Source organism: Oreochromis aureus, linkage group 23 (genome assembly GCF_013358895.1).
Source record: "Oreochromis aureus strain Israel breed Guangdong linkage group 23, ZZ_aureus, whole genome shotgun sequence".
NCBI lineage: Eukaryota > Metazoa > Chordata > Actinopteri > Cichliformes > Cichlidae > Oreochromis > Oreochromis aureus.
The window spans coordinates 33,642,730-33,662,530 of record NC_052963.1 but is presented as its reverse complement, the minus strand read 5'-3'; the positions used below and the strand labels follow the sequence as shown (position 1 = coordinate 33,662,530).

At 41.6% G+C, this 19,801-nt stretch overlaps 1 protein-coding gene across 4 annotated transcripts in view; it reads left to right on the top strand.

The window, feature by feature from the left end:
• atp10a (ATPase phospholipid transporting 10A) overlaps positions 1–19,801 on the top strand; it is a 47,179-nt gene that overhangs the window by 12,959 nt on the left and 14,419 nt on the right. For 2 of the 4 annotated variants that reach the window (XM_031730544.2, XM_039606741.1), the window contains exons 4-11: positions 4,226–4,332; positions 4,418–4,549; positions 5,994–6,124; positions 7,964–8,216; positions 8,316–8,533; positions 8,607–8,801; positions 12,599–13,160; positions 19,320–19,423. In XM_031730544.2, the coding sequence (XP_031586404.1) occupies positions 4,226–4,332; positions 4,418–4,549; positions 5,994–6,124; positions 7,964–8,216; positions 8,316–8,533; positions 8,607–8,801; positions 12,599–13,160; positions 19,320–19,423 (1,702 nt within the window). Of the gene's footprint in view, positions 1–776; positions 944–4,027; positions 4,114–4,225; positions 4,333–4,417; positions 4,550–5,993; positions 6,125–7,963; positions 8,217–8,315; positions 8,534–8,606; positions 8,802–12,598; positions 13,161–19,319; positions 19,424–19,801 lie in introns of those variants that run through there. The other 2 variants (XM_039606740.1, XM_031730543.2) reach the window with 2 other exon arrangements.

Sequence of the window (19,801 nt, the reverse complement as noted above, 5' to 3'; positions counted from 1 at the left end):
GTGATGATTAAAAATACACACCAGGCAAAAACTAACTGAAAGATGATAGGATACATGGGTGATAGGAGTTGCGTGATTAAAAGTTGAAGGTAGTTGCTGAGTTTTGTTGTTCTAAAGCTGAGGGCTCCCCGTGGCAAAAGCATCGACACCTTTAAATTTAAGTAGCCAGATGGACGCTGAGGATCTGAGGCTGCGAGCTGACTCCTATGACTCCTATGAGCTCGTGTAGCTCAGACCCAGATGTGTTTTTAAAGCTTTAAGCACAAAGCTGTGAAAAGTGAAAGTGCAGGGGGCCAGAGGTGAAACGCCGGGATCGGGCTGACGTGATGCTGTTTGCTAGAACTGTGAGAGAGTGATGTTTGATTTATAGCAGAGAGGAGGGAGCTGCAGAAGTCCAGCCTTGAGAAACGGACGCTCGGGTGACTTTCTTCAGGAATGTGAGCAAAAGTATTGGTTTTTGAGAATCTGAGATTCTGTTTTGGAGAAAGTTGGACTGGTCAGCTTCTCTAAAGCTTGAAAGTTTAAATATTTAGATGTCATTTTGAGACAAAAGCTTAAATTTTAATTGAAACTGCCTCATTTAAAACTTTGGAAATTTAGTTTTAATTGTTTCTAACTTCTTCTTTTGCTGTCTTCTAATGCTGTCAGCGTGTGCAAACTTTCAAATTTTGATGGATCGCCTCTGAGATCTTCTCAGATTTCTCAGCTACAAGTTATAAAAGCAAAGGTACGTAAATAGCAAAGATGTGGCCACTACAGCACAGGTTCTTTGAGGATTTAGAGACCAACAAATAAGCTCTGCATTTAAATTCGCTCTAAATATTTAAATTTATCACTCATGCAGTGTTTCTCCCCAGACGCTGACTGCTACTTCTCTGGATTTCGGCTCTATGAGTTATAAAGTGTTGTTGGAGTTCATGGCTCTTTATTCTAATTTGATTCAGTGAGTATTTTGGAGTAACTCCATCTTTTACAAAGGTTGCTCCTTTTAGAGCAGGAGTCGAGTCCCGCTTTAGTTGATCGGCAGCGTAAAGCCCAATCTGTTCCTAAATGAGCCGTCCCAATAAAACAAATGCATTATATCTGACATGTCTTTAATATCAGCGCAGTCTCAATTAGAGATGGACCGATCCGATATTACGTATCGGTATCGGTCCGATACTGACCTAAATTACTGGATCGGATACCGGGGAGAAATAAAAAATGTAATCCGATCCATTAAATATCAAAAAAGCACCTCACAAAACTTGCCACATGGCATAACTCGGCTCATAACGGTAGCACGTCGGAGCAGTATGCATCACGTGATAGAGCGGCTGTGTGTATTTGTAGCCTCTACCAAACCAGCATTTCATCTCCGAGGAAGTTATCCCAGAGAGAAGTAAAGCAAGTGTGTAAGTTCATCTCTGAATGTTTGTAAAGCATTCCATGTTAAGCTTAACAACCGATATATGGAGCGACTGCCTCTTCTCTCTCTCTCTCTCCTGCTGCTACTTCAATCATGAAACTGCTTAATGATCAGCTGATCGGCTTTTCTGTCGCGATTCCGTCTCTCTTCTTTGTTTTTGGCCCACTTTGCACCAGAAAGAGGAAACCAGCGGCTGAACAACAGCAGCATGTTTAACCTTGATAAGCTGTTGTTAGAATTTATTTAATATTACTTTCTACACCAGGATCCTTTTCTACGTAGCTGACAGCTGGTAACTGTGCAGGGGCGGATCTAGCAAAGTTTAGCCAGGGGGACCGATAGGGCATGAACAGGGAAAAGGGGGCACAAAGACATACTTTTCTTTCTTATTCTCATTTAAAATGTCTAGCTTTTAATAAATAATTATCTGAATGTTACACCCAAAGTTTTAATCTGATGTAAAATGTATAGAAGTCCATTACTGTATATAGTAACTGTTAAGTCTAATATACCCTAATAAGCTATAGTACTTTTTCCTTTGGGAAGGTACCATCTGTGAATTCTGCAATTCTGTTGAAGAAAGATGTTGAATCTGTTTAATTATTCTTGAAAAATAATTTAATTCTGTGCATTTTTTTTCACCTTGCATCAAAATAAAGTTGATTACATCGATTAAGCATCATGAGGCGGAGGGTGGGGGGTGGTTCCCTATTTTTTTTGCTGGGAGTTTCCAACCCTATTAGTTAGGTTGCTTAATATTTCTGCTAAGTACTCTTTAAAATACCAGAATAGGGAGGATGGAGCAGGTTTAAGTTTATTAGATTGATCAGTGTTGCTGAACTATGAAATATTTTGGGTGCAGTGTATTTTTTACATACAGGTATAACAGAATAGCTTTAGTGTTGTTGTTTATTTAAACTGGAGTATGAACTTATACAAAATGCAGCAAGATATTAAAAAAACAGTTTTATTGATTAAAAAACACACTATATCGGATTCATATCGGTATCGGCAGATATCCAAATTTATGATATCGGTATCGGTATCGGACATAAAAAAGTGGTATCGTGCCATCTCTAGTCTCAACAGCATGTCTTATTACGTGCAGTTACAGAAGGGTATAAGCAGTTGTGTTATTTGATTCTTTATGACTTAAACAGTTTGTCAAGATCTGGAAAAATACATTTTCAGGGATGTGAGGAACACTGAAGTTGTTAAAGATCTCAGTCAATTTCCCCACTTTGTGCTGGACTGGATCCTTTGTTGTGCCAGTTGTGCCCCACTGCTTTACACATATGTTTAACACTTTATGTGTTACTTAACTGAAGCATAAATCATGCTGAGGATGCTGGTTGTGTAAGACACCAAATCTGGGAGTCCCAGCCCTTCTTTTGGTTTGGATTGTTTAAACCATTTCAGTCTTCCGCTGGATCAGTTTTCCTAAAATATGACTGCGGGGGTCATGGGAAATGGGCTGAGTAACCTTGGTTAACCTCGCTAGTTCTCAGGGACATGTTTATCTGAGTTAAGACTGTTATAGTTGTTGTAGTGTACACCTTTGAGAAAGAAAACTGAAATGATATTTTGCACATGCCAAATTAAAGTAAATTAAAACATGCAGGAAACGTCTTTTAGTTTTCATCTTTTTTTTTTTCTTTTTTTTAGGTCAGACTTGTCAGCAGTGCCAGCCTGAGGAGGCTTTGGTGCTGTGAGCTGATTGAGGTTACATGGCTGCAAGTCATATAAAACCTGTCCTGAGCTTCGTTAATCTTCCCCTGAAAAATGTCCCCCAGTACAAGAAACGCAAGCTAACAGAGAAACTAACAAAAACTTAAGAATAAAAACTGAAGGGGAACAACCAAAACCACTGTGGACAATTCAGAAATCAATAAAAATAAAAACATTACAAATAAAAGAAAAGCGTTCAGATGTTTTCTCTTTACACCCCTGCTTTTACCACCATCATGCCTCTCCAGGTGTTGTCAGTGTGGTCTGACAGCTGGATTCACGCCAGCTGTGCTTCCATCGTGTCCCCTCAGTGAGACAGAAGATGCGACGCGTCCTCGGTAGCAGCCGGGCTGACCTGCGCACACGTGATTACGACTTGTATTCGTCTCTCAGAAGGAGACCAGATGCTGCGGGTATTCAGTTGCCAGGCTACAGTGCAGCGTTGGGCACAGAGCCTCATCTCGCCAGAGTTTTATTATATTACAGCCACTGACACGAGTCTAATGTCAGACGGAGAGCACTCTCTGCGTATCACGTGCTGTTATCGGGTTCTCCCACAGTCTGAGCTGCGAGTGACGGCTCTGTTATTAATCTATCGTGGTGGCGACGTGTCAGTCATAGGCCAAGCGCTGGACCTTCCTGTTGGTAAACACGCCGATAGTTGTGACTCTAAAACCGGCGACAACAGAGATGATTAAACGCGACTCTCCAGCTAAAGGTTGCTGGGCTGTTAAACTAACGCGCTTGTAACCCTTGATTTAGTAATAGGATTAATGCTGACATTAAAAGCTCAGCACCACCCTCATAATATCCACACAGCCCCTCGATTAATATGTCTCACTTTGAATTACAAAGTGAAGGGGGGTGGGGGGGGGAAGCAGCTGCTTGGTAGCTGCTCCGGTATCAGAGGGAATTTGTGCTGACTCCTCCGGAGAGGTGCGGGGAGAGGAGTGATTGATTGACCGAGGTGCTCAGCGGTAAAAATCGATGTTGTGTTTGGACCGATAATTTTGTTTCTCTCAGTATTTCTCACTTGAGTGTAACTGTGATCCTTTGGCTGTCATTCTCACGCCTCCTCTCACCTGACAGAATCCATCGAAGCGGCAGGAGAGACGCACTTTACAAAGAGAACCTGCTGCTGCGAGGCTGCACCATCCGCAACACAGAGGAGGCCGTGGGAATTGTCATCTATGCAGGTCGGCCCATGAAAGGACACCGCGGACGCATCGGCTGCCACGCAGCTGATCCCACCTCTGACTAACGCGCTGTGTAACTCCGCAGGTCACGAGACCAAAGCCATGCTGAACAACAACGGTCCACGTTACAAGCGCAGTAAACTGGAGAGGCAGATGAATGTAGACGTGTTCTGGTGTGTCATCATCCTGCTGGTCATGTGCCTGTTTGCTGCTGTTGGTATGTAAACAGCTGTTTGGAAGTTTAAGGCAACCTATTGTGTTCATTTGCAGCTGCTTGGTTTTTCTGGGAATCTCCTCAGGAGTGGTGCAGCTTTGTGTCATCCACACCTCAAAATTCTCCTTATTTGTGTATATAAATAAATAACTATTAAAATAAGATATTTTAAAAATGGATACAGGGAAAATGAGAAGAACTGTCAGAATCTTTTGGTTCTAATAACAGAAATTTGCTATTTTCTTAGAAGATTAATGAATTTGTTTAATTTGGATTTGGTACTTGGTGTCACACCTGGAAAAACATAGTTTGTCGTGACTTTGCCGTAGTCGATCTTTCATGAAAACCCTTCGTACGGTGGCCCTGAGAGGTCAAACAAACTGCAATTTAAGAAAACACCAGCAAATTTTAAAAAATGCTGTAAAATCTCACAAAACGCAGCGGAAATGTTTCTGTGGAGACAAAGTGTTTGCTGTTAGCCATTTACAGTTAGCTTGTCACTTCTGCAGCTGCTCCGTCACGTTTCATCTCCCCAAAAACTTTTCCGTTGTGTTTTGTGAGTTTTTTGTTTTTCTTTGTGTGCTTTTGCTGCGTTATTCTATTTGCGGTTGTTTTTGATCTTTCATGGCCACCGTACCTTCACCTGTGTTAAAGAATATTTCTACAGGCCTCCAAACCTGCAGGCAGAGACTGGACATCTAAATATTTTAGGGATTTCAGACATCCATCTTTCTGCGTTACCCTGAGCTCCGCTCCTGAGAGTCCATATTCACAGAGTGAAGTACCATAAAAATTATTTACCATACAAACATCTAAATCAGTTTTTTGTTGTTGTTGTTTTTTTTTTTGTTTTTTTTTTGGTGCAACCTTTCAGTTCATCCTCAGTCTGACTGGCTGAAGTTCTGATTGGCTGCCCTTTGGAGTAACAGAAAGCTAGAGCCCCGATTCAGAAGGAATTGCAAACCTCTTGAAACCAGATTATAGAAAACCAGAGAAACACAACAAAAGAGCGCAGATGAGGATGAGAAGACTGCAAATCCACATCCATCTCAGGAATCTGAAACAGTCATTGTTAACAACCTGTAGCCACAGCAGCTTGATCAACAGGCGCTGGAGGCTTTGTAGTTGTAGCCAGAGCTGTGCCTGAGATGACCCCCACTGACATCACACAGAGCCAAGAGTAGAAAGATAGAGTCTGAAATCTGAAGCCTGCTCTAAACAATATTAGGTTAACACCTGTGAATGTGTTGCCTTGCAGGGATTTACCTAATTTTAATTAATCTTTGACCATATTTAATATGAGCATTGATCACAGAAACGTAAACGTCAGAAAATAAATATAAATATTAACGAGGAATAACAAAACTCCTACACAGAGCTTCCTCTGCTTCTCTCTCCTGTCCTTCCACTGTTTGCATGAGCTGACCTTGTGCTGTTGCTGTTGCAGGTCACGGGCTGTGGATGTTTCAGTATGGCGATAACAGACCCGTGTTTGACGTTCTCAGCCCAGAGGGGACCAACTTATCGCCCATCATGTCAGCCATTTATCTCTTCCTCACCATGATCATCGTCTTTCAGGTACTAAACAGAAAGCAGCTTAAAGAAGCAAAGGCACAGATAAAGATATAAAGGCAGTATCACAGGCTCTGAAATGTTTTATTCTGCTGTACACAGTGGCAGTATTTCAGCCTCCCTCTGCGTGTGACCTCTAGATCTTTTCCTTTTTGTTTGGAAAAGCAAAGATGAAAAATGTGTTGCTTCAAGCAGGAAAACAGTCTCTTTAATCTGAGCTCAAAAAGAGGAGAAAGTGAGATCTAACAGTTATTGATCTGGTTGTGTTTTTTTAGGCAAAAAGTTTCAGTGTAAATGTCGGCGTGTCCCGTGTCACAGCAGCAGCAGACGAGCTGCCCCGGTGTCGGGCTTTCGAAATAAATGAGAAATCGCAGAGGGCAGTTCTTTGGTCTCGCTGTGCAAATAGTAACAGTAATGCCAGAAAAATGATACACTCTGAAATAAACACATGACTGTTGAGCAGCACGAGGACTGTGTGCAGACGTTGCTGCCCTCCCCAAAGCTATGACTCATTTCTCCGGAACTACTTTCCATAAGTGTTGCCTGGAAATGTTCCACTCTGGATTACACCAACATTTTTTAAACAATCCAGCATATGCCCAGTGTACTTATAAATCACTTGTTTAAGATTTTGGAACTAAGAAGCAATAATTCTTTTAATTATGATGTTTTGGTTTGGGGTTGTTTTTGTCAGATATAACCCCACAGAAATCTCAGATGAACTCTTTCCTCTTATTTCAGGCATCTATCTGTTCCTGTTTATCTATATTTAAACTAGTTAACTGTTTTAGATATATATTATATGTAGCCAGTGTAAGCATTGTAATATGTGCAATATGTAATGAGTTGCAAAAGGAAAGTTATAAAAGTTATAAAGTCATTAAAATTCTCTGTGCTGATACATTTTCTGAGAATAATACAAAAATAAGCCACCAAATGACGAAATTCAGCACTTGTATTTTATTAGATGTTGGTGATGATGATTTTACTGGTCATAATCATGGAGGGAGTTGTCCTATTGGTTGACTTCCACATTAGGAAGGTGTGACTGGGCCTTCCTGTCCTCTTGTTTCCATGCTTTTTATTACCATAGTTACTACTGACCATGTAGTCATAATACTGCTGAACCCAAACCCTTTCATTTGCTGCTAAATCGTCCCGGTTACGACTGCTTGAGAACCTCTGTGACTTTTCAGTGGACACAGCGAGCCAATGAGAAGAAAGCTCGCCTTCTGTCTGTACTTCACTCGTTCCAGTGATCATTTAAAATTTGCTTTAAATTAGTATTACTAATTAATTGTACATAATATTTGACTGTTCAAGATTTTCTTTTTGGGTTTTCCAATAATTGAATCTCTTTTTTACAAGATTTATTTAACTATTTATATGAATTAAAATTTTTTTATCTGCAGTTTAGACTTTTTTCTGTCTCTACTGTTCGTCCATTTAACTACATAACTGAACTTTCATTGTTGCATTTAGCTACGTATTGCACCAGCTCATCCCTGCAATGTCAGTGTATCCTTTCTTTTCATATTTTGAACCCTTTAACCATTTGAGGTTTATTTGAGTCGATCTATTTGACCTCTTTTATTTACCTGTTTTATTTTTAAGCATCACTTTTAACTTTTATTGTTTTTTATTATTATTGGGGGGATATCCTCATTAAAGCATTTAAACTTTTTTACATCTTTAGCTATTTGTTCTTCTGCATCTTCATTTCATCTTCATCTGCATCTTTGTTTGATGTGATTTCACGTTCAGATGTTTACACCATTTTTCCATCAGTTTCCAGTTTCCATTACAGCCAGGATGACAGCCTGCTCTGCCTCTCTCCTCTCCTAGGTCCTGATACCCATCTCCCTTTTTGTGTCAATTGAAATTGTCAAGATCTGCCAAGTGTACTTCATCCATCAGGATATGGATCTGTACGACGAGGAGACAGACTCCCACCTCCAGTGCAGAGCACTTAATATCACAGAGGATCTGGGCCAGATGCAGTATATCTTCTCTGACAAGACAGGAACGCTGACGGAAAATAAGATGGTGTTCCGGCGCTGCACTGTGGCAGGGGTGGAGTATTCCCATGATGCCAACGGTGAGACGACCAGCCAACATTCTCACACGCTCCCTTAAGGAAACAGTAAGCGGTCATCATCTCCTAAGTCACCACTAACGGTGTTTGTTTGTTTTCCAGCTCGAAGACTTGCCATGTACCAGGAAATGGACTCGGAGGAGGAAGAGTGCATGTCTCACGGTGGCACCCTCCCCAGGCGGGACAGCGTGACCAGTCACCAGAGCGCCCGCGTGGTGCTGCGGTCCCAGAGTACCAAGTCCCACCGCAGGACAGGCAGCAGGGCGGAGGCCAAGAGAGCCAGCATCCTGTCCAAGCACACGGCCTTCAGCAGCCCCATGGTGGGTCCTCATTACTGTTCTACCACCCTCATCCTGCCTCCTTTACCCTAACAAACCCCCGTCTGTTCTGCAGGAGAAAGACATCACCCCCGACCCCAAGCTCCTGGACAAAGTCAATGACTGCAGCAGTCAGATGGACTTCATGCGCTTCCACAGCCAGCCCATCTCCCAGCTGCCCTCTGACCTCTCAGACATCATCGATTTCTTCATTGCTCTCACAATCTGCAACACGGTGGTCGTGTCCTCCCCCAACCAGCCAAGACACAAGGTAACACTCACCTGTTCAGGTCAGAAACATCAGTTTGGTCAAACCTCTGTCAGGTCAAAGAGGGATCACCTGTGGACTGGGCTGCACAATGATGTTACCTCAACTTCATTCCAGACTTCCTGCTTTCTTCTGTTTTGATTCTCATTCCTGTAAGTGTGTGTGTGTGTGTGTGTGTGAGAGAGAGGGAGAGAGACTTGCAGGTGAAGCAATCCTCCCCTTTAATTCCTCTAATAGGTGCATGTGTGCAGCTGGTGAAGACACTAAGCTCATAATAAAGTGTTGACAGCGTGTCAGTGCCTGACTTGCTGCAGTCATCAGAAAGCATCTTAGCTTTTATCAGAGAGGGCAAGTGTCAGCTCTGGGAAATTATTTATATAAAATCTTTTTGGTTTTTTTGGACTATGAAGCCTAAAAAAGACAACAGAAGAGTTACAGGCCCTTGGTGTACAAAGGGGTCAGTTCAGATGTCATAAGTACACGAGATAGATGAGATAGAAAAGTCTACAGTCTAAAGCCAAAATATATTTTCTGTTGAGCACATTTTTTTTTTCTCTTAAGCAATTCTGAGCGTCAGTATCTCAGGATCTATCATAGTGTGAGAAAACTGCACCGATTTAACGTCGGTGACATAGAGGAGCATTGGTACCCTGCATGCTTATTTTTTTCTGAGAATTCACTGGGGAAAACCTAAAGTGCATTGTGGGTAAACGTTTAGGGCTCGTATCACCCGGTGGGATAGTTGCCATTATTCCATCTTCATCAAAATAAGTTTTTGTAGAACAAGTCAGGTTCCTGGCAAGGGCAACAGGAAAGGTTTTATAGGCATGAATTAAAAATGAAGCATTTGATTGTATATGTTCAAAATGGCAGGATATTATAAGAGTCCAAATCCATGATTCGGTTCATTGCTTAAGCAGCTCCCTATGACTTATTAGAATAAAAACTAGAGTGCATGACAGTTTCATGTATCACCACATGCACATTACTGGGCTGTTGTTCAGCCTGTTTTTACACGCCTGCTGTTTACACCAGCACGACATGTGCACAGCTAACCATCACACCACAGACTCGTCTCTGCAAAGTGACGTGAAGTCTCCTCTGTCAGTGATGTAAGGAGGGTAATCTGCAGTGGGAGCAGATCAGCGTTTGGAGTTTTTCCATATCTGGGAATGTGATTTACAAAGTACCATTAAGAATACTTACATAACTGCTTTGGTTCACAGTTGCACTGATGGTTAGTGGACTTGTAGTGTGATGAATATTGTATATGATTTTATTGAGACTTTAATGTCAAAATAACATAAAGTTAACATTATGCCCTGCAAGCATTCTCACATTTAATGCTCTTATTGTGAGCATGCTGTGCTTTACTGCAGCTTCAATGGAGCTGCTGCGTATTTGTAGTCTTGGTGTTCTCCAAGGGAAACTCACAAGTAATCCTTAGTAGATCTTTCTTTGTTTTAATAGGTCATAATCATATAATGCTCCAAATCATTAGTTCCCATGGAGAAACTTTACTTCATCCAATGTGTCCCAAAAATCTTTGATGGTTCCTTTTAATCTATATAACTATTAAATGTACAGACCGGAGGTATTGGTGGAAAACATTTTATTGAGAAACAATAATAGACAGAGTATAAGAGCATTCTGGATCTCAGAGCCCATCAACCTGCTCAGAAAATTATGGGGTCGCACAATCATTAGTGGTTTAAAACGTGGGTCTGCTGTGTGTTGCTATCTGTAGAAGTAGAATTATTTTTTACTTCTTTACAGTGAAATAAGTACAGATCCTGTGCTTTAAAAAATACTCCTACTTTGTTGAGCTGATAAAAATGTTGAATTTGAAGTGACTTGCCACAAAAAAATGCCCCGAGTATAAACGCTATAGATGAACCAGAAGTAACGAGCCTGTTTTGAAAATGTAAGAAGTAAAAAGCACAGATATGTATTTAAGCGAGGAGTAAAGTAAAAGTAAAAAGTTGTCAGAATTCTGCTTAAGTTTAGTAACACAGTATTTGTACGTTGTTACTTCCCACCTGTGTTTGCAGGTGACCTCGTTCTCATACAGCTCACACTCAAGAGGTGAACTTCAGGTTTTTCACAAATCCTTTGTGATCCAAAGAAGATTCATATCTTAAAGCTGTGTCTGAAGAAAAATGCAACTGAAGTCCTCCCAGCATGCTAACAAACGAGCTTTGTGTTTTGTGTTTATGTTTTTTTGATCCATGTGGGAGTAGTTTCCACCTTTTGAGCGAAAGCTGCATGTTACGAGTTTACAAAAACGTTCCAGATCTGACGCTGAAAGTGTGCCTTTGCACGTAGCTTTCACTACTTTTCTGTTAGCGTATCCGTGTTTTGTTTCTGCTTCTCTCTGGGCCCGGGTGTGGTTGTCCTGTCAGGAGGCGATATCCTCTCCTCGCCTCAGGCGGCGTGCACTGGCTCACAATGGATCCCGATAGTCAGAGCACAAATCTGCTCGATGAAACTGTACACGGTGGCACAGCGTTTATGTATGTCTGTGTTTCTCTCTGGAGGTTATCTGATAAGATGCATGTGTGCACAGAAGCGCTGACTTTTCTTTCGGTTTTTATCGGTTGTTTTGTTGTCCCGTGTTCCAGAGCAATTGTTCACATTTTTATTATGATGCCCTTGTGCGTAGCTGGGCCACTGAATGATTTATTCTTGTATATATGTGAGAACTGTGGTTCCCGCTGCCAGGAGACCTTAAAGTGAGTCACTTTTTCTTCTATTGTACTGCGGCACCTTGGGATGAATGATTGGCCGAAGGATTATGGCCAGGAGAAGCTTTTTCATCAGAGATAAAGTCCTCTGTAGTACCAGCGCTTTTCAAACATTTCTAAGGACTAAAACGATGTAGAACATCCATCTTATGAGCTTCTTAACCTTAAGAAATATTCCCCCAAAAGCAGCACCTGAATTCACTTGGAAGTCAACTTCTTATTCATTTCATCCATTTGAGGATCTTTCTTAGTAATGCCATATGCTGCAGTAGTCATAGAGCCAGAGGCTAGTGGCTAAATTCATCGTTATTTACTTTAATGTCAAGTATTTTAACCTCAGGATCTCTTTTAACCAAGTACCAGTCTCCCTGAGTTGAACTCTGATAGGCATAAAGCCAAAAGCTGCAGTTCCTCCAACGTCCATCGGAGGCTTCAGAAATGAGTCGGTCCCTCTGGACTGCCACATTAACATCTCTGACTTTGCAGCACAAATGGGTTGAAACTTTTAGCTGTTCACTCCAACAACAATGATTGATGTGACAGTGGCTACATCCATCTTTTATTTACAGTCTGTGATATACACAGATTCCCACCCAGTGACAGAATCTCGCCTCAGAGCCCGATCTGGATTATTTACGCAGTGCTGTGTAAGTCGTTTTAACTTGCTGGCCTTTTTCTTAAATTCTATTTTTATATTTGACCTTTTTAGGTATTTTGTACTGGCTGATGAGCATAAATGATTTTTTTTGACACAACTATTTAACAATCAATAGAAAGAGCACTTAGCTTTTATCGCTGTTTTTTACTGTGTTGGTTCTTTTTATGGAAGAATCTGTCCCAGTGTCTGTTTAAGTGAGAGAAACACTGTTGTGTCGCAGTCTCTGCGTCAGACTCTAATTACCCTAAAATGAACCTGCTGGGTTGTCTCATGTCTTTTATCACTTTCACTGTTAGATTTAAGAGCACCTGGAGAAAAAAACTGAAGATGGAATCAGGGTCTGCTCTCTCTTGGATTATAAAAGCATTATTTTATGCCTACACTTTCTGCTCCTGCAGGTCAGGATGAGGTTCGAGCTAAAGTCTCCAGTGAAGACCATCGAGGACTTCATCAAACGCTTCACCCCCAGCCGACTGACCTCCGGCTCCAACAGCAGCAGCTCCTCCAGTCTCATCACCAACCGATCCTCCAATAAGGGCTGCTCCAGCCTGCTGTCCTCGCCCTCGGCAGAGAGCACGCTCACCAAGCTGCACGAGGAGCAGCCCTCGGGAGGTTTGGAGCAGGATTTCAGCCCCATCCCGCCGTCCTACGATGGAAAAGCCTCCTGGAACCTCGAGGAAGGAGAGCTGCGCTACGAGGCAGAGTCGCCCGACGAGGCCGCTCTGGTCTACGCTGCCCGGGCCTACAAGTGCTCCCTGGTCGGACGCCTCCCCGACCAGGTGATCGTGGAGCTGCCTCACCTGGGGAAGCTGAGCTTCGAGCTGCTGCACACGCTCGGCTTCGACTCCACCAGGAAACGCATGTCCGTGGTGGTTCGACACCCTCTGACAGATCAGATCACCGTCTACACTAAAGGAGCAGACTCTGTCATCATGGATCTCATCAAACCCCCCGACACAGGTAGGAAAACACTTGTTTGGGAAATCTCTGCAGACCTTTGTGACCAGTGAGATTTTTTTTTTTATTATTATTTTAATGGTGATGATGAGCGACGGCACTGCTTTGGCTTGTGATCGTGATGTGGTTTGGACCGCTATGTGAAAGATGCAGCATCGTTTAGTGAAATTGCAGAGTTTCACTATAGCCTGAGATATCAGACATGGAGATCAGCTTCAGCTGCAGCTGATTCTGTGGTCCACTGAAACTGCTAATATAACAAATTTCTCCCAAAAGAATTATTGACTGAGGGAACTGATTAATAGATGACTTTCAAAAAAGCAGGCATTTCCTCTAAATCAGGGACATTAAACTCATTTTATGTCATTGATCGTAAGTCGACCGGAGTGGTGAAACTGCCAGTGACAGTTTGTGACAGTGTAAAGACATTAAGCTAAACATTTAACAGTTTTCCTACATGGAGAAAGACATCCTGCAGTAACAAGTGAAAGAAATCTGCCAGCATGACTCTTTGGGCTTTAAATTGTAAGACATAAATGTGTAAAATTACAGGAAAAAGCTCCAGTAGCCCAGACTGTCCTGTAATTACAACACAAAAAGTTTTTAACTGTTAAATAAATATATTAAACCAAAAAATTATAAATTTCTATCATAGTTGGTGGAAAAACAGAACATTTTCTGTCATTTCATTGTTTCCCTTTTAGTTCGGTGTAGTATAAATGAGCATGGGGGAGGTCTTCATCAGTAGAAAAGTTGTAAAAGTCTTAAATCTTAAATCTTAACACCACGAGTTAGGACTGTTTGCTTTTGTTGTGTTTATGTATATGTTGAAAGTGCATGTAATGTCTCCGTTCAGAATGGAAAAAGGGAAAAGTAAATGTAGAACATGTATGTTGCTGCTTAGTTAAATATATAATTTAGAGTAATTTATTTTGTATTGGCAGCCAAAATGCTAATGTCGAGTCTTTAAAATGCAAAGTTCAGAACCGATGGGGGATGTCATGTGACTACGTCAATCTCTTACAGTGCTTAAATAAAGTATCCACACTTTACCTGCTTCACATTTTGTCCAACGTGGACAGACACGAAACGGGACGCGCCTGAACTCAGTTCAAAGCAAAGGCAGTGTTATTTTGTTTCTTCTTATATAGTAACTTTGAATCCCTTTTGCAATAAGGCTGTAACATGACAGAACAAGTGAACACTGTATACTGTCTGTAATTGTTGTAGAGTCTTTACGCTCCAATATGAAACGCATCGAGGTGACAGACTTCGTGAATTGGTGCTTTATGTCTGATCGTCTGTTTCAGGTTTGAGTGGTTCATTATATACAGTCTGTGGTCTTGGTCTTTATAAACACTCAAGGTTTCACTGATACTTCCCCAAACCCTCATGCTTTCTACTCAGGTGAAAGGATAAGGTCACATGTTATATAAGGACTTTTATTTTTAGAGCTGCTGAACTCAGAGCCTGCTTTGACTAGGGTCTTAAAAAAGAAAACTTCCCTGTGTTTTTTTTTTCCTTTTTTCCTTGTTCCATATTCTACAGCTTCTTTTATGTCCTAAAGGCAAAGGTGTAGCAGGGTCTTACTATTCCAGTCACACAAAGACCTACACAGACCTGTACCAGACATCTGTCCAGGGGTGCTTAGCAAAGACGGTTTCAACCCACAGGAACGCGTGACACAACACGCAGTGTGGAGGTCTGCAGCCTGGGATTACTTCACTTTTTTTATGATATTATTGCTTTAGAATGGTTTAGAAAATTCCCATGACGGTGTCAAAGAGTTCAGGTTAACATCTTTATTCCACATCTTAGAGAAATCTGTAAAGAACTGGAAACTGTTTACTGACTCAAATAATTTAACCTTTCTTAAAATTCACCGTAGTTTCTTGGATATTAGTTATTTGTTGGGAAAATATTTTATCGTTATCTCCAGTTATCACATTCACATACAGAGTTTTCAAACTGTTTGACGTTTGTCTTTCTTTAAACTCTGTTTATCAGTTCCGGTTTTCTTGTTTGATTAACTTTCCTTACCTTAATCCAGTCTGAATCCGGATCTCTGCTAGCATCTCCATAATCCTGATATTTTAGATCAAAGAAATCCTCATCCCATTCAAATGTTTTGAATCCAGATAAAGAACTGGATAATGTTAGCAGATCTTTTACGATTCTGTAATTCCATTTTCCTTTTGCACAACCGGATTTCAGGATTTGATCCTATCAGATTTGATTTCAACAACTGGACCCTGAGATTTACTAAAGCATTGAAACCTGCAGTTCCTCTAACGTCCACCAGAGGCTTCAGAAGGGACCCACATTTTAAAACGTCCAACTTTACAGCAGAAATAAACATGTTTTTATTCTGCCACAAAAAAATGTTTCCCTCTTTCATAAAAACAGACAGATACATTCATCGTTATACTGGAGTGAGGTAGTTACTGGGTGTGGCTGCTTTGATTGGCAGACTGCTGGCTGGCTGCTAGGATTCATCTTTGGTGGCTTTTCTTTAGTGCAACTCTCTGACAGATGATGTGAAAGGAAGAGAAAAACACATACAAAAATGCAACCATTTCATTCCAATTATTATAATTTGCTAATATTTTGGAGTCATAATAGTCTTTGACTTTAACTGGTTAACACTGAATTTCCACATCTGTACACAGATGGCATCGACTTCTCACAAAGATGAAAAACAAAATTAAAAAATGTAATAATGAGCCCCTAAATACACTGAATCTACTATGTGTGGGACGCACGAGTAGTAAGTGAATAAATCGAGTTGTAACTGTGTCAGTAGATGCTGGCATGTCGTGGACTGCGTGTGTATCCTGCAACAGTGTTTACCACACTTTATACAAGCTTTCCTGTTACGGCACAATTCCTTCGCTGCGTCGTCATTTGCTCAGAAGTGTAAAAGTGCTCTGAAGTGCTTTCGTTTTCATGGCCTGAATCAGCCGGTGCAGCAGACTGTCTTGGATCCCCTTCAGTAAGAGCATGCTGTCATGTTGTGTGAGTAATACATTTCTTTCACGTGCCTGCTTAGTGGCTCCCTCCTGTTCATTAAAGGCATCTCAACAAGGCTGCGTAAAAATGGCTCTCCAGCTGAAATGATCCTCCTACGCCGAATGAGGACTTGTTAACTGCAGCAGACAAATGGAGATGAGCCCACCCCCCGAACCTCGTTTTAGCATGTTTTCTTACTGACATGTAATCTTATACTTTGGAGAATTCTGAATTACAGTATGATTAATTGTATTGATTTGATATACCTTTATTAGTCCCACAAGGGGAAATTTCATGTTAAGGCTGCCGACCTATTGCACGCAATGGCAGCGGCATCTTACCCTCCGACCGTAGATACATTACACAAAAACATCACATGGGGAAGACAGAACAGAGAGGTATAACAATGGAAAATGCACCACATGAGGAAAGATAAGGAGAAAATCATGCATTTCCATCATGCATCCCTTTTGTATTTAGCCCGTGCTGAGTCCTGCACACAGCACTGGGTGCACAAGTTTTTCCACTTACTTAAAATTCAGTTGCTCACAAAAACAGATCATACCGCCTAGTGTCCCAGTTGAGCAGCTTTAATGACCAGGGTTGCGTGTGTCTTCGTGCACACTTTGGTTCCCCATTGGGCAAAAGCAGCCAATTAGAGCGCAGCAGGCACCGGGCCTTCTCATAACCCAGAATGTCCATAATAGCTCCATTCAGGGAATGAGGGAGTTGTTCAGTGTCATTTTAATAACAGGACATGTGGAGACAGACTGTAGACCTTTGGAGATGAAAGTGTGCCTACAAATTCCTGTTTAGTAGTTCCACAGTTATTATTTATTCACACAATAAATAATTCATTTCATCAATAAAAAAGGGTGTGTCAGTCCCTGTCAGTAGATCCCAGATTTGGATCTGAAAACAGCTGAAAAGCTTATGTAGAAGGGTTGGCTTATCTCCGTATTAGATCAAAATCATTGAAATCGAGTCACTGTCAATTTAATAGTTGGTGTACATTCCAGCCTTCGCCTGTAGTCGTGCAAGGTTGTGTTTTGTTTTTAGGGTGGCAGCCGTAGAGATAAAGAGCTTGGAGTACAGTCAAAAGGAGTCTGTTGAGATGATTGTGGGATCATGTAAGGATGCTGCTCAGAAGCCTCCTTTTTTTCCAGGCACTCCCAACTGGAGGAGACACTGAGGTAGATCCGTATCCCATCTCATCTGGGCTGGGAATGTCTCAGTGTCTTCCAGGAGGAACTGGAAACTGTTGCTGAGGAGATAGACATCAAGAAAAGCAGCTTAGTCTGCTGCCAACGTGGCCCAACTTCAGAAAAGCGGACGATAACGGATGCTCAGTCAACTAACTTGCAGACATTTAGATGATCACCTGTCACCTCACTGGTCTACACTCATGTGGTAGCCCAGAAACATCGATTTCTTTATAATATATATAGAACTAATCAAAACTAATCAATCATAGTCGCATTAGACATTGGTTTGCAGGAGTATCTAAGCAAAGATAACAACTGACGTAGCTGATGTTCACAACACTGAGCTACGCTTGTGGAATTTCACGAAGTCGGTAAAGCTCCCATTTCAGTAATACTGGGGTATTGCACAGTTATCATAAATGCTAACCTGCCTGATTGCCACAAACCAGCTTCAGAGATTCCTACGCTTAGATAAATGGAGCGGGACCATCAGGAAGGCCATGCAGCATAAAATCTCTGCCAGTTCAAACATGTGGATCCATCCGCTGTAGAAATGAGGGCGCAGCCAAAAGTACTTTTATCCGATAGCCACACTAGCCGTCTGTTTAGGGGTCATTAAGGTAGCAGCTAGCAGCTGTGGCTAATAATAAAATGATAACATTAATTTGGGAACGATCAGTACCATCAGTAACAGTATAATAGAAAGTGTTAATTTAACAGTTGTTTGTGTCCAAAGTCACAAATAATTTTGCATTAGTAACTTTGATCAGCAACGAAAACATGGAGCCAAGTCAGCAGAAGTGCAGCACTACATCAGACAGATTGAAATGCATATATGTTTTTGCACTACCTTTTAGAGTCTGAAAGTATTTGTTTCATAGAGATCTAATAGTTTTGTTAAAGTATATATTTTACAGTATCTATCTATGGCGTTGGTATCTGACAGAAAATAGCCTGTTTGTGTTTACAGTGGTCAGAGATGAGGTGAGCATTAAAGTCATGTTCTCAGACTTGACGCAGCCGGGCTTCTTGTTGCAACCATATATGGCGCTATTTAAGGCACTTCAGCTTTGGCTTTACTCTTCAGAAACAGCTCTGTCTATCTTTTATATACAGTCTGTGGCACAAACTGTATATAAAAGAGAGGGGAAAAAATGCACCTCAGTTTTCTGACTGGAAACCAAAACATGATGTGAATTTCCACCTGTGTCTGCGAGCCTGTCTGCTCCCAGCAGCTGTTCATCAGAAAGGCAGAACTCGTGCTGTGTTTTTGGTTGAGTGTTTTTTCCTCCCCAGCCAAAGAGAAAATAGTCTGTTGGTGTAATTATAACTTCTTCATAACACGACTCGCTTTTAGCGGTGAATAAAAACACTTAGTTTAGATTATTTCCTGACTTTTCGAGCTGGAACTGTTCGATCGCTGCCAGTTTTGTGCTAATTTGTTCCTCTCAGTAAAAATAATTTTGCGTGGCGGTGCATGTGAGGCTGTGCCTGCCAAGCTGTTGTGTTATTAGTGAGATTTCATGGCTGGCAATCAGAGTGTTGGCTGGTGCATCTGTGTCAGGAGACCCATAAGGCCAATCTGTTTGTGCGCCGCTCCCCTGCCAGAAAGATGGCCGAGATGTTGCCAGAGAGGCGCTTCAGCAAGACGTGTTGAAACATCTTAAATAACTTTGAATGTTCAGTCATTTTTAAATCATTTGGGCAGAAAATTGAAATAGATTATTTATATTTGCGAACGCCATAACCCAGATGCCGCTTAGTGTGAGTAATATGATGGCTTTACGTTGAGGTGTAGCATGCATGGTTAATTTAGGTGTGAGGACAGATGGCTTCTTGGATGAAGTCTTTTGTAATTTGGAACTAAAATGCTGAACCACTCATGCAAATTCCCCCAAAGCGAGAAAATTCCATCTCTGTTTATTTCTGTCCTTTTCTGTTTTTTAAGGAAACTCCAAAGGGAAACGTCAGAAAAAGATTGTCTGCAGGACCCAGCACTACCTGAATCTGTACGCTGCAGATGGACTTCGCACGCTGTGCATAGCAAAAAAGGTATGCAAGCGCAGATCTGTAAACCTGAACAACTGCCGTCCATCATTAAATTGCTTTAAAAGGGGGGGGCGGAGGTGGTGTGTCTTAGTGGCTTCTTGACAGGATGTATTTGCAGCCCGGCGCAGATGATCACATGGACCAGCCCTTCCACAAGTGACATTCTTCGTGACTCAGCTGCAATCTGTGCCACTTTCCCAGGCTGTTAATTTATGCTCTCACAAGCTGGGCTCATTATATTCCTGCCTGTGCAGCGCCATCACCAAAGCAAAGCGATAAAACACCTTGTCAAGGTCTCACATTCTGTTATGGAGGATCCTTTCCTGCCATAAAGGCGAATGAGGAGTTCGGTTTTATCCCAGCAAGCTGACACATGACAGT